Below are 22,790 nucleotides of genomic sequence, written 5' to 3'. Positions count from 1 at the left end.
GCCCGCTCCCCCGCCCCCGAAAGACCGAACCCTCGCTCAGGACCCCCAAAGGTTAAATGTTCACAGCGCGGGGCCCCGCCTGAGCTCCCTGCCACATCCGCGGCCTCACGCACTAAGGCGGCTAGGACCAGGGCTCCAGCCAGCGCCGTCGCCTCCCGGCCTGGGCCGCCCAGGCTCCCAGTCCCGGCGTCCCCAGGGCAGCGATAGCCGGAGCAGGCCTCGGACTTCTTCTGACAGCTCCGCCCCGCCGCAGCCGGGAAGAGCCCGCCGCCGGGGCTGACGGACTTCCCCCGCGGCCAATCGGAACGCGCGCGCGGAGGGGGCGCGGCCACGGCTAGCGGCCCCGCCCTGCCCGTGCTTCCGCTAGGGTGAGGAGGCCAGTGGAAAGTTTCCCAGAGTTCCTCCGAGCCCTCGGGAACCCTTGGAGCGGCCGCGCGGGGGCGGAGGCTGGCTACGCTAGAGTAGGGGAGTGGCGGTGGGTCGGGACGTGCGGCGCCTCACCCCAGCCCTGGAAAAGAATACGGGTAGCAGCTCCCAGAGGGCTCCTTCACAGGTATCTCGGGACCCTCACCAGTGCAGGTACAGCGCTGACCCCCTCACCTGGCAGCGGCTCAGAGCCGGGGCGAGCCCTACTGCGCCTGGAGTGAGCGCAGGCCCCGGCGGGCGCCAGACGGCACGTGCCCCTCCCCGCAGGTACGAGGGCAGCTGTCTCACTATCTAATGTTTCACCCTAAATGAAATCAGTGTGGGCGGCAGCCTCCGAACGAGCCACGCGTCCTCGAACAAGACTACGCCTGCACCTGGAGCGCGCATTCACGAAGCGTCAGCCGGCTTAGCGAAGCGCTGTCTGTGCCCCCAGGCGCGGTCCGAAGTGGGAAGCCGACACCCGGCCAGTGTACCTGTACAGTACGCCCGCTGTGCACAGGGCTGGGCAGGGCAGGGCTGGGCTGGGGACTTGAACACCTCGCCTGGCTCCGGTGGCCATGGCGCCGCCCGGGGACCCGAAGTGGCTCTTCAGGCTGGTGCAAGAAGGCCGGCTGTGCGCCCTGAGGGAGGAACTGCAGAGAACCGGGCACGCCAGCTGCCCGGGGCCAGCAGGGGATACCCTGCTGCACTGCGCTGCCCGCCACGGGCATCGGGATATCCTTGCCTATCTGGCCGAGGCCTGGGACATGAACATCGAGGCCGCCAACCGAGACTACAAGCGGCCTCTGCATGAAGCAGCCTCCATGGGCTACCAGGACTGCGTGCGGTACCTGCTGGGTCGAGGAGCTGTGGTCAACTGCCTGAAGAAGGCTGACTGGTAGGTGTCAGGAGTTCAGAAAGACACCCTTCACCCTCTTTTCCGCAGAATCATAGATTCCCATGCATTTTGTCTTCCTCTACAGCATAGCTTCTCAACCTTCCCCATTAGGGCACATTGTGCCTATCCTTGGGGGTCAACTGTCTGGTTCAGGCAGTTGCTTTCTTTTATAAAGTGGGGAACAATACAGAATATGATCAAACAGACAGAGTAATATCAAACAATGAATAGTTTGTACTGCATATAATATGATCCCCAAGAGTTCTTCTAGGAACATCTAGGTAAATGATTACTTCACCAATGGCATTGATTTAACTTTTATTTTGAAATATTTATCAGTTCACAGAAGTTTACAAAGAAAAGTTCAGGGAAGTCCTGTGTGCCCTTCCCTAGACACCCCCAAAGGTAACATCTTATAAGTTACATTACAATAACAGAACTAAGAAATTGACATTGCTACAATCAATATACTTATTCCTATTTCACCATATTATACATACACTCGTGTATATGTGGTGCTCTCTCTGATTTTATGTGTAGCCTTTGTATAACCACCGTCACTGTCAAGATACTCTTGCTCACTCTGAGAGCGCCTCTCCTCCACGGCCTTTGCCCCACTGCTACATACCGCTACCTGGGCTAAGCGCTGTTGGCTGTTCAGAGTTCTGCAGTAGCCAACTCTCTGCTGCTACTAGGCGGGGCCCACCGGCAGCCCCCGCCCCCAACCAGGGCTCGTATAACCCTCCCAGCAACACTACAGCGAGGTGGTGGCAGACCTCAAAGACTGTCCCAATTTCTTTAAGATGATGGAGGGCTTCTTTAACCACGGCTCCAGCATCGTGGAGGACAAGCTGGTGGAGGACCTCAAGAGCCAGGAGAGTGAGGAGTATGCACCATCCTGTGAATCACCAGGTCCCACAACCATGTGCTGAGCCTATCCTTCCCCATCCAGTGCAATGGCTCCTGGGAGGTCATGGAGGGCTACCAAGCCCAGCACAGCCAGCACAGCCAGCACCGCACACCCTACAAGGAGGATATTCCTTATGGCACTGTAAATGAAGTGAAAGCATTGGCTTCTCTGATGACATGTAAGTGTGCAGAGGTTGATGTGGGGTGCCAAAGCTGGTGTTGAGATACTTCTCAAGAACTATACTGATAATTAATTGGAAAAGATCACAAGGAGGTTCACCATGAAACTGGCAAAGGGCTTTATTGGTCCTGGCATTGCTATGCCTGCCCCAGACATGAGCACGAGGAGCAGGAGATGTTCTGGATTTCTAACACCTATGCCAGCACCACAGGGCAATATATTAATGCCCATGCATGTGTCACTGGTAAGCCCATTAGTTAGGGTGGGATCCACGGACAAATCTCTGCTACTGGCCAGGGAGTTTTCCAGGAGATTGAAAACTTCATCAGTGAAGCTTCTTACATGAGCGTTTTAGGAATGACACCAGGATTTGAGGTGAAACATGTTCAGGGATTTGGTAATGTAGGCCTATATGAGATACTTGCATCACTTTGGTGCTAAATATGTTGGTATTGGTGACTCATGGAAGCATATGGAATCCAGATAGTAGTGACCCAAAGGAACTGGAAGACTTCAAAGTGCAATATGGATCAATCTTGGGCTTCCTCAAAGCAAAGCTTTATGAAGGGAGCATTTTAGAGGCCGACTGTGACATACTGACCCCTGCTGCCAGTGAGAAGCAGCTAAGTCCAGTGCACCCAGAATCAAAGCCAAGATCATTGCTAAAGGTGCCAATGGGCCTACAACTCCAGAAGCTAAGATTTTTCCTCAAGAGGAACATAGTTATTCCAGATCTCTATTTGAATGCTGGAGTAGTGACATTATCTTACCTTGAGTGGCTGAAGAACCTAAATCGTGTCAGCTATGGCCATTTGACTTTCAAATATAAAAGGGATTCTACTTGCTCATGTCTGTTCAAGAAAGTTGGAAAGAAAATTTGGAAAGCACAGTGGAACTATTCCTGTTGTGCCCACAGCAGGATATCGGGGGCATCTGAGAAATACATCATGCACTCTGATTTAGTTTATACTATAGAGTGCTTGGCCAGGCAAATCATATGTACAGCCATGAAGTATAACCTGGGACTGGACCTGAGAACAGCTGCCTACCTCAGTGCCACTGAGAAAGTCTTCAAGTTGTACAGGGAAGCTGGTGTGACCTTCACATAGAAGGATTGCAGCTGACTTCTTCACTATCTTCACCTCTTCATCTGTAGACCTGTTGCAAGCTTACGTGTAAGCACAGATCTGTTTCTGTCATTACTTATTAAATAATGGATGCCATTCTCAACTAGTCAATCCAAATCAGCCCCTTAAGTTAGGAAATCGTGTACAAAGCTAAGAGTACAGTGGGCCCTCGTTTATTGCGGTTACTCAGTTCCAGACTCTACCGCGATAAATGAATTTCTGCGAAGTAGGATTTTTTATTTGTATACAGTCATCCCTCGTCACTTCGTGCTTCAACGTTCGCACCTTCACTCTATCACGGTTTTTTCAAATACTATACTATATTGAAAAAACTGCAATAGAGTGGAGCCGCAAACGTTGAGGCGAGTAGTGAAGGATGACTGTAGATGCCAGAGAGCCATTTGGGCGTTTTGCCTCTAAATAAAAAATCCCTTCTGTCTGGCTGTACTGCTGCACAAATGCTTCCCCACGTTCAGATCCATGGCCAGTAAAGCTCCTATAGTCCAAGAGCAGACAGTTGCTTGTTGATTCAGCTCTAGCTGAGTCTAGAACATGCTGTGGCTTTGACATGATTAAGAAGCAAGTGTGTCGCATTTTCAGAAGATAGTGTGGTCCTCAAGTGAGTTATTGGTATTTTATATGAGCAAAATAACTCAATTCTATAGATTGCAAACAAAAATAAAAGGTGTTTCTCTTTATGCATTTTTTCTTTTATAATAAAATAAGTACATGCTACTGTTTAAAAAAAAGAGAGAGAGAGACCCCTAGCTGGTTTGGCTCAGCGGTTAGAGCATCGGCCTGTGGTCTGGAGAGACCTGGGTTCGGTTTCCACTAAGAGCGTGTACCTCGGTTGCAGTTTGTCCCTGGTCCTGGTTGGATCGTGCGGGTGCCGACCACTCGATATGTCTCTTTCATGTCGATGTTTCTCTCTGTCTCTTCCTCTCTCTCCCTCCCACTCTATCTGAGAATGGAAAAATGTCCTCGGGTGAGGATAAGAGAGAGAGAGAGAGACAGCCTGGCCGGTGTGGCTCACTGGTTGAGTGTTGACCCATGCACCAAAAGTTCCCCAGTTCGATTCCCCATCTGGGCACATGCCCAGATTGTGGGCCAGATCCACCGTGGAGGGCATGCAGGAGGTGGCCAATGGATGTTCTCTCTCATCGATGTTTCTATCTTTCTATATAAAATCAATAAAGAAGAAGAATAAAAAAAACATACCTTTACCGCCACACAAACCAATTGCATTTTGTTAAACCAGCATTGTTTTTAATACTCACTGTGTCTGGCTTCTTAGAGGTTATGAATGCTGAAAGATTCATAACTTAATGAAGTTTTTGCCTACAAGTAATTCTTGATGTGATATAAATAAACACAGCAGACAGCCATATACAATAAAGTGCATTTTGCCCTCTGGATAGGGGATAGACCTGCTTGTGTTTTGAGGGTTGCATTTTGGCTGTGACTAAGCACAACACTGATTTTCTTGGGCTGCTGGTAAGTTGATCTGAAGACATATTCAAGAGGCATAGACCTCACTCCTCAAAGGAATTCTTCAGAGAAGGAAACAGCCTCAAAAAACAAAACAAGAGGAATTCCAAAATGGTGGCGGAGTGAATGGAAGCTACACAGACCGTCTCCCAGAACCAAACTGGAATTACAACTATAACACAGACAAATCAACGGGACAAACCAACAGAAAAGCAGCTTGCGAAGATGATATAACCAGGGACACTGACTCGATCCTGGTAGGCTTGCGAAGGCTCGAGACGGGGGCTGGGAGGCCACAGTCAGCAGCTCGGCAGCAGCCTCAGCTGTGAGCAGTGCCCTCAGGTTACACTCCCAAGCGGCTCCACAGCGCAGAGCCAGGACAGAGGCTAAACAAGCCACAGCCACTCACCTTGGGCTTCGGCAGAGGGAGGGCAGACTGGACTGGAGCTGTGTCGGGACACTCAGGATTTGTAGGGCTCTCAGAGCTTTTGCTGAGTGGCAGCCACACAGGACAGTGGCCATATTGCTCCTTCCCAGGGTTCTGGGGAGAGGCAGCAGCCCCTACCTCGGACATCCAACCCTACCCTATAGGCCATTGAAGTGCTGATTGAAGCTCATTAACAACAGCATCTGCCCCACCCTCAGGAAATCCCCTTATGCTGAGCACCTGAGGGAGTTTTTCAATCAACTGACAACCCAAAACTCATCAAGTAACCTCGACTGCTAGCCTCCAGGCAAAAAGCTAGAGGATAACAGTACCTTTCCTGGGCTAGCAACTTCAACCAGGAAAGTAAGACTTGACAGTGGTGTTCAACGTGGGTCCTCCCTCGCTCATCTAAACACAGGAGAGGGAGCCACAAACAGCAGAACACCAACACCCACAGGGAAAACTTGACAGGCTCCAAAGCCCACAGTGATAGCCAAAATGGTGAAACACAGAAACAGAAGCCAAATGAAAGAGCAAGAGACCTCCACCGAAGATGAGATTAATGTGGAGCAATTAGGCATGTTAACAGAGCTAGAATTCAGAGCCATGATCTTGAGGAAGCTGAACAGCATGAGTAAGGACATAGAGACACTGAAAATAAGCCAATTGGAAATTAAAAACCATCAAGAAGAGATAAAAAATGACATATCAGAAATGAAAAACACATTGGAAGGTTTAAAAACCAGAGTAGAGGAAGTTGAGGACCGGATCAGTGAATTAGAAGACAGGGTAGAAAAAATGAACCAGTCAGAAAAAAAAAGGAAAAAACGATTAAAAAACAGGAAGACAGCTTGAGAGAACTGTGGGGCAACTGGAAACGTAATAATATTCACATCATTGGAGTCCCCGAAGAAGAAGAAAATGAGCAAGGGATAGTGAATATGTTCAAAAAAATAGTGACAGAAAACTTCCCTAATTTGGTGAAGGAAGAAGGCATTCAAGTTCAAGAAGCACAGAGAGTCCCAAGTAAGAAGAACCCAAACAGGCCCACACCAAGACACATAGTAATTAAAATGCCACAAATTAAAGACAAAGAGAGAATCCTAAAAGCAGCAAGAGATAAGCAACAGGTTACCTACAAAGGGAACCCCATAAGGCTTTCAGCTGACTTCTCACAAGAAACACTACAGGCCAGAAGGGAATGGCATGAAGTAATCAAGGTCATGAAAAACAAGAATCTGTGTCCAAGACTACTCTACCCAGCAAGGCTATCATTCAAAATGGAAGGTCAAATAAAGAGCTTCCCAGACAAAAGAAGGCTATGGGAATACATTAGCACCAAACCAGTACTGCAAGAAATGTTAAAAGGACTGCTGTAATTGGCAAGAAAAATGGGAAGAAAAATAGAACTACACTAAACAAAAAATGGCAATAAATAAGTACATATCAATAATCACCTTAAATGTAAATAGATTGAATGAATGCTCCCATAAAAAGACACAGAGTAGCTAATTGGATAAGAAAGCATGACTCATCTATATGTTGTTTACAAGAGACCCACCTCTCAACAAAAGACTCACATAGGTTGAAAGTGAAGGGATGGAAAAAAATTTTCCAAGCAAATGGAAAGCAAAGAAAAAGCTGGGGTAGCAATACTCATATCTGATAAAATAGATTTCAAAATGAAGGTCATAACTAGAGACAAGGCCACTACATAATATTGAAAGGATCTATCCAACAGGAAGATATAACCTTGATAAACATATATGCACCCAATATAGGAGCACCAAAATATATTAAAAATCTTCTGGAGGACTTCCAAGGAGAAATCGACAGCAATACAATCATAGCGGGGGACTTCAACACCCCGTTGACACCACTGGATAGATCCTCTAGACAAAAAATTAGCAAGGAAACAGAGACTCTAAATGAAGCACTAGACCAAATGGATTTAATAGATATCTACAGAGAATTACACCCCAAAACTACAGAATACACATTCTTCTCAAGTGCACATGGGACATTCTCAAAGATAGACCACATGATAGGACACAAAATAAATCTCTACAAGTTCAAGAAGATTGAAATCATATCAAGCATCTTCTCAGATCACAATGGCATGAAACTAGAAATCAATTGCAACAAGAACATGCAAAGACATTTGAACATATGGAGGCTAAATAGCATGTTATTAAACAATGAATGGGTCACCGAGGAGATCAAGGAAGAAATTAAAAACTTCCAGGAAACCAATGAAAACGAACACACAACAACACAAAATCTATGGGATGCAGAGAAAGCAGTTCTGAGAGGGAAGTTCATAGCACTACAGGCCTACCTCAAGAAACAAGAACAATTTCTAATTGACTGTCTAACCTCACAACTTAAAGAATTAGAAAGCAAACAAAAAGAAAACCCCAGAGTAAGTAGAAGGAAGGAAATAGTAAAGATCAGAGCAGAAATAAATGACATAGAGACCAAAAAAACAATTCAAAGGATCAATGAAACAAAGAGCTGGTTTTTCGAAAAGATAAACAAGATCGATGGACCCTTAGCTAGACTCACCAAGAAACAAAGAGAGAGAACCCAAATACACAAAATCAGAAATGAAAGAGGAGAAGTAACAACCAACACCACAGAAATACAAAAAATTGTTAACAGCTACTATGAACAACTATATGGCAACAAATTCGACAATCTAAGCGAAATGGACAAATTTCTAGAAACACACAGTCTCCCAAAACTGGACCGGGAAGAGATAGAAAACTTGAACAAACCAATAATAACTAAGGACATTGAAGAGGTAATCAAGACTCTCCCAGCAAACAAAAGCCCAGGCCCAGATGGCTTCACAGGGGAGTTTTACCGAACATTCAAAAAAGAACTAACACCCATTCTCCTCAAACTATTTCAAAAAGTTCAAGAAGAAGGAAGACTTCCAAACTCGTTCTATGAGGCCAGCATAATTCTAATTCCAAAACCAGAAAAAGACACGACAAAGAAAGAAAACTACAGGCCAATATCCGTGATGAACATAGACGCCAAAATCCTGAACAAAATATTAGCAAATCGGATCCAGCAATACATCAAAAAAATTATTCACCATGACCAAGTGGGATTCATTCCAGGGATGCAAGGTTGGTACAATATTCGCAAATCAATAAACGTGATACACCACATAAACAAAATGAAGAATAAAAACCACATGATCATATCAATAGATGCTGAAAAAGCATTTGACAAAATCCAGCATCCATTTCCGATAAAAATGCTCAGCAATGTGGGAATAGAGGGATCATATCTTGGCATAATAAAGGCCACATATGAAAGACCTACAGCCAACATCATACTCAATGGACAGAAACTAAAAACATTTCTATTAAGAACAGGAACAAGACAGGGATGTCCACTTTCGCCACTCTTATTTAACATAGTACTGGAAGTATTAGCCACAGCAATCAGACAGGAGGAAAAAATAAAAGGGATCCAAATTGGAAAGGAGGAAGTGAAACTGTCATTATTTGCAGATGACGTGATATTATACATAGAAAACCCTAAAGACTCCATCAAAAATCTACTAGACTTAATAAATGAATTTGGCAAAGTAGCAGGATACAAAATTAACGTCAAGAAATCGACGGCATTCTTGTACACCAATGATGAACTCACAGAAAGAGAAACTGAAAAAACAATCCCATTTACCATCGCACCAACAACTTTAAGATACCTAGGAATAAACTTAACCAAAGAAGGAAAGGACCTATTTGCAGAAAACTACAGGACATTGAAAAAAGAAATAGAGGAAGATATAAGAAAGTGGAAGCACATACCCTGTTCATGGATTGGAAGAATTAACATCATTAAAATGTCCATACTACCCAAAGCAATCTATAGATTCAATGCAATCCCCATCAAAATACCAACGACATATTTCACAGAACTAGAACAAATACTTCAAAAGTTCATATGGAACCAAAAAAGACCCCGAATAGCCACTGCAATCTTGAAAAAGAAGGACAAAGTAGGTGGGAGCACAATACCAGATATCAGGTGATACTACAAAGTCACTGTAATCAAAACAGCATGGTACTGGCACAAGAACAGGCAGATAGACCAGTGGAACAGAACTGAAAACCCGGAAATGGACCCAAGGCAATATGCTCAATTAATATTTGACAAAGGTGGCAAGAGCATACAGTGGAGTAAAGACAGCCTCTTTAATAAATGGTGTTGGGAAAATTGGACAGCTATATGCAAAAAAAATGAAACTAGACCATCAACTTACACCATACACAAGAATAAACTCAAAATGGATAAAAGACTTAAATGTGACCCGTGAATCCATAAAAATTCTAGAAGAAAATGTAGGCATCAAAATTTCGGACATCATACGGAGCAGAATTTTCACTGATACATCACCTAAGGCAACAGAAACAAAGGAAAAAATGAACACATGGGACTACATCAACCTCAAAAGCTTCTGCACAGCAAAAGAAACAATCATCAAAACAGAAAGGCAACCCACTGTATGGGAGAACATCATTGCTAATGATGTATCAGATAAGGGGTTAATCTCCAATATATATAGAGTGCTTATACAAGTCCACAAAAGGAAGACAAAGAACCCAATTAAAAAATGGGCAGAGGAGCTGAATAGACACCTCTCCAAACAGGACATACAAATGGCCAAAAGACATATGAAGAAATGCTCAACATCACTAATCATCAGAGAGATGCAAATTAAAACAACAATGAGGTATCACCTCACACCTTTCAGAATGGCTGCCATCAACAAATCATCAAACAACAAGTGTTGACGAGGGTGTGGAGAAAAGGGGACTCTAATACACTGCTGGTGGGAATGCAGACTGGTGCAGCACTATGGAAAACACTATGGTGTTACCTCAAAAAATTAAAAATTGAACTTCCATTTGACCCAGTGATCCCGCTTCTAGGAATATACCCTAAGAAGCCTGAAACACCAATCAGGAAGAATATATGTAACCCCATGTTCATAGCTGCACTATTTACAATAGCTAAGATCTGGAAACAGCCCAAGTGTCCATCAGTAGACAAATGGATATAAAAACAGTGGTACATATACACAATGGAGTACTACACAGCGGTAAGAAAGAAAGATCTCTTATCCTTTGAGACGACATGGAGGGACCTGGAAAGTATTATCCTAAGTGAAATAAGCCAAGCAGAAAAAGACAAATACCACATGATCTCACTTATATACGGAATATAATGAACATAACAGTCTGAGGAATATGGTAGACCCAGAAACATGGAAGTAGGGCACAGACTGACATCCCTCTGAAGAGGGGGTGGGGGGTGGGGTGGGAATAGATAAACCACAGAACTTATATGCATGTATGCATGACCAACGGACATGGACAACTAAGCCAGGGACGGGGCAGGAGTGGGGTGGGGAGGGGGGTGCCAATGGGGTAAAAAAGGAGAAATATCTGTAACAAAATAAATAAAAAATTTAAAAAATAAAAAATAATTTAAATAAAACAAAACAAAACAAAAAAACAACAACTCTAAATGGTCGAGGTTTGTATGATTATGTATTTGGGATGTGTATAATCACAGTGAGACATTTTTGCCCATTCTCTCTTTGTTTTGTTTTGTTTTATGTTATGTTATGTTATGTTATGTTATGTTATGTTATGTTATGTTATGTTATTTTTGGCTTTCTGAAATACCTGCTTTTCTAAACATCCTGCCTTGCTCAAGATTCATTCCTTTCATGAAGCTCTTCTTAAAGGTTCCAGCCTTCATTTATCTGGATGTTTGTTTCCCTCTTAATTTCATATTCACTATCATTAGTACATTACCCCCCCCCCAAAAAAAGTAGTGTTGATAATTAACTAATATAACATTCTTAGAAGGTAAATCTTAGATAAGACCTTAGAGATCATCCAAGTATAGTGAGCTCCCATTATGTGCCAGACACAGTTTCTAACCCTGGGAATGAGTAGTTAAAGAAGACTTGCCCCTGCTTTTCAGAAATCATAGCCCCTTGTTTTGCAGACAAAAAAACCTCATAGAAGTGAAATGGCTTACCCCAAATCATTTATGTGCCAGAAGAGGAAGGCCAGAGCCACCTCTCTTGATATTAATGTAGTTCGCTCTCCTATAGTTGTGCACACAAGGCAGTTCAGAAACTTATTGTAATCACACTGTTTCATTTGCTTCACCGATGTATGCTTCTTATGGCTAGATGCTCTGTCAAATGCTCACTTTAAACTCTTTTTCAGGCCCTGGCCGGTTTGGCTCAGCGGTTAGAGCATCAGCTTGTGGTCCAGAGAGACCCAGGTTTGGTTCCCGCTGAGGGCACATATCTTGGTTGTAGTTTGTCCCCGGCCCTGGTTGGGTCGTGCAGGTGGCAACTACTCGATGTGTCCCTTTTACATCAATGTTTCTCTCTCTCTCTCCCTCCCACTCTATCTGAACAAAAAATGGAAAAATGTCCTTGGATGAGGATAAAAAAAAAATAAACTCCTTTTTAGCACAATATAATTAATAAATGGTTTCTGACTGAGGTAAATGGGATAAGTCCAGCAGAATACCTCTTATACAGTATTCTTCAGGACAGACTATGGTTCAGATTAGTTCTGTCCCAATTCAGTCCGTACTATAAACTAGCTCAGAAGCAGTTTTGCTTCCTCAGTATCCCCCTCCTTTAGGCGTAACTACATCTCATTTGCCTCCTGTTATTTCCTCCAGAGTCCTCAGGGCAGGCAGAGAAGTTGCCAGTTTTCCTTCTTCCCTGAGTCTTCTTGGCTTTTCCTCTCTGCCAAGGATGTGTGCATTTTTCTAAAGACCTGGTTGCACCCTTCTAATGTCTCAGCTGCCTTTCCATCTGACAGCTTGTCCTGTTTGACCTTAGGACTCCTCTGATGATGGCTTGCACAAGGAAGAATCTTGAAGTGATCCAGGACCTTGTAGAACATGGTGCAAATCCACTTCTAAAGAACAAAGATGGCTGGAACAGCTTCCACATTGCCAGCCGAGAAGGTGACCCTACAATCCTCCAGTACTTGCTCACTGTTTGCCCAGATGCCTGGAAAACAGAGAGCAAAATTTGCAGAACTCCTCTGCACACGGCAGGTATGGCCCAGAGTTCTGCAGGGATGCAAGCATGGATGTGCAGCCCGCTTCCCCCAGCACTGAAGAATGTCATCGAGTTGCAGGGTTTTGGAAAATAGAGGTTAAGGAATAAGAGCAGCTTTGAGGTATTTTGGCATATACTGAGTTTCTAAAGCTAATGACACTTGGCACTTAATATGCTCTTCTTTCTTGTATTAGTTCACTTTTCATAAATATTAGTCTTATACTCCCCAGCTAGTTAGATGGCAAGCTGATTATGTTCCTCACTAAGTCTTTGACCTTGGACAAAGAGCTTAGTCTCTTGATTAAGTTTCCTCAACAGCAAGATAATGATAATAATGATGCCCATATCACAAGGTTATTACGGGGTTTAAAGAGCCAGATGTGTGTAAACCCCTTAGCACAGTGCTTGACACTTGAGCACAGACCTGGATGCTGCTATTTTTATGATCATTTTCATGTTTTTATTATTAAAGTTGGAGGAAAAGAGACAGTTTTTTAAATATCCTCGGCAATACCTACCACAGTGCTATCCATTTAAATAACTATAGGTGTTTATATAATTAAATACCTGGACCTGAGTGTATTTGACTTATCTAGTGATAATGTCAAATATAAGTGTGGGATACAGTTTTTATTGTTTTGAGTAATTATTTTTAATTCTGAATTATCTATTTGTAGATTATCTTAAATTAGTAAAAAGCCAAAGTGCCGTGGCATAAGATGAAATGGATATTAATGAGCTCAAGAGTCCACATCAGCCCTGGCCAGGTTAGTGGTCATTCTGAGCACCGAGGGGTTGCTGGTTTGATTCCTGGTCAGGGCACAGGGTTGTGGGCTCAGTCCCCAGTAGGAGGCGTGCAGAAGGCGGCCGATCATTGTTTCTTTTTCACATCAATGTTTCTATCTCCCGTCCTCTCTCTCTCTAAAACAATCACTAAAAACATATTTTTAAAAAAAGAATCCAGATCAACAAATTTAAAAAATAATCTTTAGCCTTCTAGAGAGTGCATTGAATTAGAATACAGGGCTTTTGGTTTCTCTAAAAATCAATACCTGTAACATGATATAGTTTAGAAAACATGCATACAATTATTCTAGTCACAGTGGGCGGGTAGGGAGCAAGGAATCCATTTTGAAACTTTGCAAGTGAGTAGAAAATGTTTCTCTACTCATGAATTATTTGACTAGCTCCCCTACTTTTCTGAAGACACAGCACCCAGTCATTTACACAAAGAAATGGTGCACAGAGAGTAAAAAAACTTTATTATTGACTATAGTAGGAGAATTAAATTCTTGGTTATTTTGTCATGTATTACTCTTAAAATGTTTTACATTTCCTGGGCAAAAACTGACTGGCCCAACACAAAAGTGAGGAGATAAGTTTAGGATTGAAATTTTTTTTTTTATCCTCACCTGAGGATATTTTTCCATCAAGAGGCTGCCACCCACACTACCCAACCAGTGCCGGGGACAAACTGCAACCGAGGTTCATGCTCTCAGTGGGAACCGAACCTGGGTCTCTCCGGACCGCAGGCCAACGCTCTAATCGCTGAGCCAAACTGGCCAGGGCGAGGATTGAATTTTGTCATAAAAGTGCTCATGAAGACAAGATAATCTGTTTGAGCTATGGACCTATTTAGTAAAAAAGTCATTCTTTACCAATTCAATTATCCAGCTAAATTTTTATTGATGTAGCTAATTTAATTACTCCTTCCTCTACATCATAGCTAAAAAGATGAAACAGAGACTGGTGCCAGGAGGAAAGAAGCATTTTATAGATGCACCTGAAAGTTCTAATTCTCACCTCTCTTCTCCCAGCAATGCATGGCTGTTTAGAGGCAGTAAAGGTGCTTCTTCAGAGGTAAGAACAAAACAGCAAATTAAGGAAGATATTTGCTAGTTATGACAGTTAATGTCAATGCTACATAAAGAGCTCAAGCAAATTGTTCAGAGAGCAAGTAAGGTACCAAAAGAGAAATGAACGCAAAGAACATAAAACAAAAATAGCTCACAAACATGAGATAAAAATCATTTGTTTGGTTGTTCATTCAACAAATATTCATCTATTTTATTCAGTGCCTATTATGAATTGTACCAGATGCAGGGGCTACAATATAAACAAAACAATGTTTCACTCTCATGGAATTCACAGATACTGCACAAGTCATGTGAATCTGGTGGCATTACAAGGAAATGCAGGATTCCTCCAGGGGCATATGACAGGAAAAGCCAATTTGGCCTAGGAGTAAGGGATCTCAGCACTGTGATATTTAAACTGTGACCTGAAGGAGGCTGAGAGTGGGAGGCAGGGGGAATTCCAGACAGAGAAAACAGTACTCAGGAATGCTCAGAGCCTGGGAAAAGCATAGTGGATATAAGAAACTGAAAGAAACTCAGTATGTGCTGAATCCTAGAGTGAGGGGGGAATGGTGCGGGATGAGGCTGGAGAGGAAAGCCAGGCTTCAATCAGGTAGGCATTGTAGACTATGGGAAGGATTTTAGGTTTCATTTTAAGCAAAAAAGATGCCATTAAAGGGTTTTAAGCATGGGGGTGGGTAATGAGAAATTTGCATTTTTCCAAAATCCTCTGGTTGCGAAATACCGAATGGATTGGAGGCGGAGCAAGAATGGGTACTACGAAAGCTGTTGGGAGGCTATTGTAGTTAAATAAGAGAGAAATCATCATAAGTGGACTAAGAAGCTGGCTATAGGGATGAAGAAAAAGATTTGGAGATACTTAAGTAGAATCAATAGATAGGTGAATAATTCAATGAAGTGAATGAGGGAGAAGGAAAAGTCAAAGATGACTTTCAGGTTTCTCACTTAAGCAACTGGTGGTGGTGCTGGTGCCATTTACTGAGGTAGAGTGCAGTGGAGGAGGAGCAGGCTTTGTGCGAGATGATAACAATTTCACTTTTATTTATTTATTTATTTATTTTTTTGGTACGTGCCCCTAGCGGGAACCGAACCTGGGACTCTGGTACACAGGCCGACGCTCCCACCGCTGAGTCAAACCAGCCAGGGCAGACAGTTTCACTTTTAGACATGTTGAGTTGCACGTACTTGGAAGCTATCCAAGCAAATATTTCAAGAGGGCAGTTAGAGACACAGATATAAAGCCTAAAGGACAGGTGTGGGCTGAGATACAAATGTGGGCTTCATCAATATAGAAATGATGATTGAATTTGTAAGAGTGGAAGAGATTACCTGAGGAGACAATACATAGTAAGAAGAGAGGAGGGCCTAATGTAGTGCCCTGAAAGCATTGCTTATGTATAGGGCTTGCCTACTGCAAATTGGAACATACTTGGTTGTCTGCCAATTTATAAACATTCATTGAACAAACATTTTTTAAGCACCTCTTATGCATTAGGTGCTAGATGGTAAGCAAAACAAACACAGTCCTTTACTTAACAGCCCATAGGCTTATGTGGACACCAAGTATAGATGATTATAGAAATAAAAACTATAAAATTATAAACTGATATCCCTGCTTTCTGAAAGTTTGCATTATCCCACTTTACCTATACATAAGACCTACATTTAGTACCTTTTTTCACTAACCAAAAGAAATCTGAAGAGGATTTTAAGTTTTATGAGAAAATCTGTAGTAATGTAGGTCTTTCATAAAAGTGAAGTGTCATATGTAATGAAAACTTTCAGAAAGCTGGAGATATTCGTTGCTTTATGATATTTTGGCTTACAAAAGGTTTCAGAGGAATGCTCTACTTTTAGATAGTGAGGGAGACCTGTAATACTAAAATAAAGAGTATACAATGGTATGTGGAAGCAAAGGTACTGTTGATGCCAGAAAGAAAACAGGCCTCTCTGAAGTCACATTGAAGCTGTGAAGGATGAGTTGGAGTTCGCCAAATGAAGAATAGAGAAATAATGTTCCAAGCTAAGGGGATCAGCAAGTGCAAAGGCAGCAAAGAGCTGGGCAAATGAAAAGGCAGGACTGTGAAGACGGAAGGACAGGAGAGAGATAGGATGGGGAAGAAAGTAAGACAAGTAGGACCATGAAGTAGGTAGGAACAGAAGATGATCGGACTGGTGGGAGGTGAGACTGGGAAGATGGGACAGGAAGTTGAGGGTAGGAACAGAAAAAGGGGAGATGGGATGGAGAAAAAGAAAAGAGCCCTGGCCGGTTTGGCTCAGCGGTTAGAGCGTCGGCCTGCGGTACAGAGAGACCCGGGTTCGGTTCCCACTAGGGGCATGTACCTCGGTTGCGGTTTGTCCCCGGCCCTGGTTGGTCGTGCGGGTGGCAGCCACTCGATGTGTCCCTTCACATCGATGTTCCTCTCTCTCTCTCTTCCTCTCTCTCCCTCCCGCTCTATCTGAACAAAGAATGGAAAAATGTCCTCAGGTGAGGATAAAAAAATAAAAAATAAAAATAAATAAAAAAAAGAAAAAGAAAAGACAAAAAGAAAGTAGGACCAAGAAGACAGGGGGACAGGTAGGATGGTGAGAAAGGTAGGAACAGAAGAAGGTAGGAATGAGGAGTGTAGGGAAGGTTGGACCATGAAGAAGATAGGAATGTAAAAAGATAGGATGGATGAGAGGTGGGACTAAGAAGACGACATGACAGGTTGGAGCAGGAAATAAGCAGGACCTAGAGGAAAGGGCAACCATGAAGAAGATAGGTTGCAGTAAGCACAGAGGTGGGGTGTGGGGGGGTATGTGGGAGAGAGAAACCTGGAGAGGTAAGTTTGTGCCAAATTTTCTTGACCACTAGAGGTCATGCTGAGGTTCCAGATTTTGTGGTTTATTTTTGGTAAGTACATAGTTAAAGATTTTTAACAGGAGCGGTCATACCCAATTGCATGGTGAAAAGATTATTCTGGTAGCTGTGAGAATAGATTAGCAAGGCAGAAGCCAAGGTGAGAAAAACTGTTAAGAGGCTATTGTTTATTGATTTGGTCCTAAGGAGTGAAAACAGAAATAGATACAATTAAAATATTTTGAATGCAGAATTGAGAGGTTTTGATAATAGGTCAGTTATGAGGGCTAAGAGATGACTTCAGGGCTTCTGGCATGAGAAGTTGGAGAGATGATAGTCCATAATATGGAATAACAAAGGTTAGAGGAGGAGCAGATTTGCTGGGGGAAACTGACATATTGTTTAGAGCTAAGTTCTGATATTGAGATGGGGAAAAGAGGAAGAGTTCTCCAAATTTTTAAAGATCATTTGTAGGGCATGTCATCTACTGCAGGGGGTCAAGAGGCAACTGTCCATTAGGTTTGAAGCAGTGGCTTTTCTCAGCTTTTATTTTGCATTTGGGTTCTAGGTGTCAATATGAACCAGACTGCAGAGACAAGTGTGGCTTCACGCCCTTTATGGATGCGATTCAGTGTGGGCACATCAACATAGCCAGGCTGCTCCTTGAAAAACATAAGGTACAGCGATGGTTGGGTTTTTCCTATGAGTTTTAGGTCATAGGATAAAACAAAGGTCATAGTTACTCAGATCCTGGGTGAAAATTCCAGTGCTGCCACAGTCCCCCTGTAGGAGCCCTCGACCTCTTTAAGCATCAGTATTTCCATCAGAAATATGGTGACAAATTTAAAATCTTCAGAGGGTTCCTCTAATGATTAAATAATGTAACATACATAAAGCAGTTAGCAAAGTAAGATTTACTTATATATATTTATTTATTTATTTAGCTTCACCTGAGGACATTTTTCCATTTTTTTGTTCAGATAGAGTGGGAGGGAGAGAGAGAGAGAGAAACATCGACGTGAAAGGGACACATCGAGGGGCTGCCTCCCACAGGGCCCAACCAGGGCCGGGGACAAACTGCAACCGAGGTACGTGCCAGTAGCGGGAACCGAACCCAGGTCTCTCTGGACTGCAGGCCGACGCTCTAACCGCTGAGCCAAACCGGCCAGGGCAAGATTTATTTATTTTTAATTAATTTTAGCAAGAGAGAAACATCGATTTGTTGTTCCACTTATTTATGCATTCATTGGTTGATTCTTGTATGTGCCCTGACTAGGGATCAAACCCGCAATCATGGCATATCAGGATGACACTCTAAGCAACTGAGCTACTCGGCCATGGCAGCAAAGTAAGATTTCAGTAAACAGTAGCTGTTTTATAGTAATAACAACAAACTCTCCACTGAGTTCACTTTTGACACACTTTGAACATTGAATCTCAACCCTTTTGTTTGTTTGTTTGTTTACAGAGTCCTTTAAGAATCTGATAAAAGCACCCTGGCTGGTAAGCTTAGTGGTTAGAGTGTTGGCCTGCACACCAAAGTAGCAGGTTCAATTCCTGGTCAAGGGTTCAATTCCTGGGTTGCAGGTTTCATCCCTGGCCCTTGTCAGGATGCACGTAGGAGGCAACAAATCAATGTGTCTCTCTCACATTGATATTTCTCTTCCTCTCCCTCTCCCCCCCTTCCCCATCTCCTTTTTCCCTTCCTTCCTCCCTTACACTCTCTCTAAAAATCAGTGGAAAAAATATCCTTGGGTGAGGATTAACAACAACAACAAAAAAAGAATCTGACAAAAGCTATGTAACATAGGGCCCAGAAAAATGTACATTAACAACAAAGTTTAGCTAAAATGTCAGAAGGTCCATGGTCCCAGGTTTCTCTGCTTCTTATTTTTGTTCCTGTCTCTCCCCATTCTACTAGGCTTGCATTTCTGCTGAGGATTCCCTGGGGGCCCAGGCTTTACATAGGGCAGCAGTCACTGGGCAGAATGAAGCCATCCGATTCTTGGTCTCTGAACTTGGCATTGACGTAGATGTGAGAGCAACATCAACCCACCTCACAGCACTTCATTATGCAGCTAAGGTTTGTTTCTTTTCACAAGAGTGTCCCTGCTTCCTTAGGCTCGCCTTACTCCACTGATGAATAGCTCCACAGTCCTATTTCTTTGGCTCCATCTCTGTGGAAGAAAGAAATTGCTCATGATATGCTCCTGAAATGTTCATGGTTCTGAAGCCCTTATATCCCTTTAAATAGAAACCTGCCTATTTATTGCTAGGTAAAAACTGAAAACACCCATTATTCCATATAAGGCCTAGACTTTATGTTTCCTCCCACCCCCTTTTTGTCCTCAAGAGTGGTGGTATTTGGCCCTGACCGGCGTGGCTCAGTGGTAAGAGCATTGGTCTGCATACTGGAGGGTCACAGGTTCAATTCCCAGTCAAAGGCACGAACCTAGGTTGCATGTTCGATCCCTGGCCCTGGTCGAAATGTGTGCAGGAGGCGACCAATTGATGTGTCTCTCTCACATTGATGTTTCTCTCCCCACCCCCCCTTCCCTTGCACTCTCTCTAAAAAAATCAATGGAAAAAATATCCTCCAGTGAGGGTTAACAACAACAAAGAATGGTATTATCTGAAGCTATAAAAAATCCATTGTATTAAATTCCTAGCTCTCTATTCTTATGGTAGATTTTAGAAATTAAAATTCCTCTAACTAAGGGCACTGCATTTACTAGCCTCTCTAATTGTATAAAATATTTAAGACATGTAAAAAGTTTTCACTACAAAAGCAGATGTTTACATATTCCTGTTTTATTGCTAGGAATCTTTTGCTTATTATCTTTAACATGATTGGCTACTTGCCTTTACTTGATTTTCTAGGGACAAGAATGTTTTCTGGTAAACTACACACTCTTGCCTGCGTTCCCCTATGAGAGAGTAGATAGATAAATGAGGGTGGGTTAAGGGAATGATCTATGGCCACAGCAGGGGGAAAAGCTGGTGTGTCCACCTGTAGGAAGATTGAACCTATAACCTTGATTTCAATCTCACCACATACTAATGGATTAACTGAATAGACAGAAAGTGTATAAATTGCCTATGACTGATAATGCCAGCTATGATGAGAGTCCATCTCTTCTGGTTTATCTCTGTCCTAAAGATTTTAGCAAAGAATATGTGTGCTTGGGAGAATTTGTAACTGTGTTCTGTACAAATCACAATATTTATACTCATTACACTGAAGGAAACCCAGCTTGTATTAGTCGATAATTAGGCCTACAAAGTTGACCATCTATATTCTAATGCCTGGGTATCACCAAAAACTGTCTTTAATAATTTATACTGGGGTTTGAGAGTGATGTAATGGTTTTCCTTTAGATATGGAAATACAGTTTTAGCAGTAGAGTATTTTAGAAAAATTACCTAATATATACATCAGTGTTTATATTTAAAGATCCTTGTCACAGTGATAATGAGTTTATTTCAACCCTCAGGAAGGACATGTGAGCACAGTTCAGACACTTATATCCTTGGGTGCTGACATCAACTCTAAAGATGAAAGAAATCGATCAGGTATGACTTCTTTGAAATTGTTAGTCAACAGAATGTAAACAATACATGGACTTTAAAAAACATTGGTTTTAATATTATTCCTCTACTAGCTCAGCAACTTTTCCTTAAAATAACATCTAATTATAACTACTGCTGTTACCATGGCAATGAAAAAGACTACTACTCATTACTATTGCTATTATTATTGTTTTTATTATTTGAAACTGCAAAAATCTGTGACATAAAAGCACTTTCTATCTTCATCTATGATGCCACCAGCTATCCAGGTAGTCTATAATAGATTCTTCATAGGTCATCTCTCTTTGGAGTGTATTTAAAAACTATAATCATTGCCCTGGCTGGTTTGGCTCAGCTGTTAGAGCATCAACCTGTGGACTGAAGGGTCACAGGTTTGATTCCCAGTCAAGGGCACATACCCGGGTTACAAGTTTGATCCCTGGTCCCAGTTGGGGTCATGGGGGAGGCAACCAATTGATGTGTCTCTTGCACATGGATGTTTCTCTCTCTCTCTCTCCCCTTCCCTCTTTCCCTCCCACTCTGTCTAAAAATAAATGGAAAAATATCCTCGGGTGAGGAGTAACTAAAAAATAAATAAATAAATACTATAATTATTACAATTTTCTCAATTTGGGGCTCAGAAGGATATTTTTAGAGCTAATTCTTTAAGACTTTAGAATAAACCTCAACATTCTCTGAGTCAGTGAACATCCTTCAGGAGTTTAGTGGGAGCTTCATGAGGCTTCAAAGACTCACAGATAAGTACTCACTTTCAGGCCACAGAGGATGGTCGCTAAGTCCAGGGACAGACTTTCTCCTAAAGACAGGAGCAGAAGCCAGGTTCCCTTCAGCACTAATTACTAACCGGAATAGGAAGGTTTGTCAGCTGTTTTTCTTTTTATCACATTATTCTTATTCATGGTGATATTTTTACTTATACAGAAATTTTACAAAACTTTGAAAATACTTTCTGTACCATTTAAAGTCTCCTGTTTCTCATAAACTTGCTTTGTTGCTTTAGACAAATCTCTTAAATCCTGTCCAGTTGGCCTTGTTATTTTTAAGCCATTTCTAGCCCAATGAGCTTAAAAGGAAAATGTTTTAATGTAGTATAGGCAAAGTCATACAGATGGATTATGGAAATATAAAACCTGTACAATTGAGAGAATCAATATTTTCGTTAGGAGCATTTTACTGGCCAGATGAGTATTGCTTTGGGGGTCATGCACTAAGTTCGTATGACTTCTGTCTCTGCTCAGCCCTGCACCTGGCCTGCGCGGGTCAGCACATGGCCTGCATCCAGTTTCTTCTGCATTCTGGGCTGAGGGACTCTCCAGATGTCACAGGTACGCTGGCTCAGCAGCTCACACGGAACACAGACATCCTTCAGTGCTTCAGCCACAGCGTTTCTAAACAAAGGCAGTAAAACTCATGGTAACTTATATCCTGCTGTTTAAGTCATTACCAGGTTCAGTGAAATCTGCTAATAGCCGGTGTCCTCTGCCCTCCCTCCCCTGCACTCTGCTGCTGAGATTCTGGAGGATGTGGACGCTGGCTTCCTAGATGCAAGATGGACACACTCATAATCTCTCCTTACCTGCATTTCATTTTGTGGCCTTCAAGTGGACTTAGATAATGTTTGTGATGTCAGTGTCAGGGCTCCTTGGAGCATGTAACATGCATGAAATAATGTAGTATACATACTTTAATATATCTATTTGTACATATATGTGAAATGTTTTATAGTAAATGGTATATGGTAAGGCAATAATAATATTAAAAATACAACCAATTGCTATTAATTTCAGCCATAAATAATTGGACTATTTACTTTCTTTCATAGTTTATTTTCTTTGTTGTTACAATGGTTTAGTTTGGTTTTCTAGCCAGAAAGAAGTGCTTACAATTTGTTTTATTTACACAAACATTTACAAGGAATT

The 22,790-nt window shown here is 42.5% G+C and overlaps 1 protein-coding gene and 1 pseudogene across 3 annotated transcripts; both read left to right on the top strand.

The window, feature by feature from the left end:
- The first annotated feature begins 933 nt into the window (after window positions 1-933).
- Window positions 934-22,516, top strand: ANKRD16 (ankyrin repeat domain 16). 3 transcript variants are annotated; one of them, XM_036265874.1, is made up of 7 exons: window positions 946-1,303; window positions 12,337-12,557; window positions 14,379-14,421; window positions 17,849-17,957; window positions 19,202-19,363; window positions 20,775-20,853; window positions 22,110-22,506. In XM_036265874.1, exons 1-7 carry the CDS (start codon window positions 984-986, stop codon window positions 22,274-22,276), a joined length of 1,101 nt encoding a protein of 366 aa, XP_036121767.1. In that variant the 5' UTR covers window positions 946-983; the 3' UTR covers window positions 22,277-22,506. The 3 variants fall into 3 exon arrangements, with proteins under 3 accessions (XP_036121770.1, XP_036121767.1, XP_036121781.1); XM_036265888.1 differs by having other exon boundaries at window positions 948-1,303; window positions 12,337-12,464; window positions 22,110-22,505; XM_036265877.1 differs by lacking the exon at window positions 17,849-17,957 and having other exon boundaries at window positions 934-1,303; window positions 14,288-14,421; window positions 22,110-22,516.
- Window positions 1,527-3,543, top strand: LOC118637728 (annotated as a pseudogene).
- Window positions 22,517-22,790: the final 274 nt, after the last annotated feature.

The sequence above is a fragment of the Molossus molossus genome, unplaced genomic scaffold (assembly GCF_014108415.1).
Source record: "Molossus molossus isolate mMolMol1 unplaced genomic scaffold, mMolMol1.p scaffold_m16_p_1, whole genome shotgun sequence".
NCBI classification, from domain to species: Eukaryota; Metazoa; Chordata; class Mammalia; order Chiroptera; family Molossidae; genus Molossus; species Molossus molossus.
Note: the sequence above shows the minus strand (reverse complement) of the source record. Positions and strands in the feature narration are given on the sequence as shown.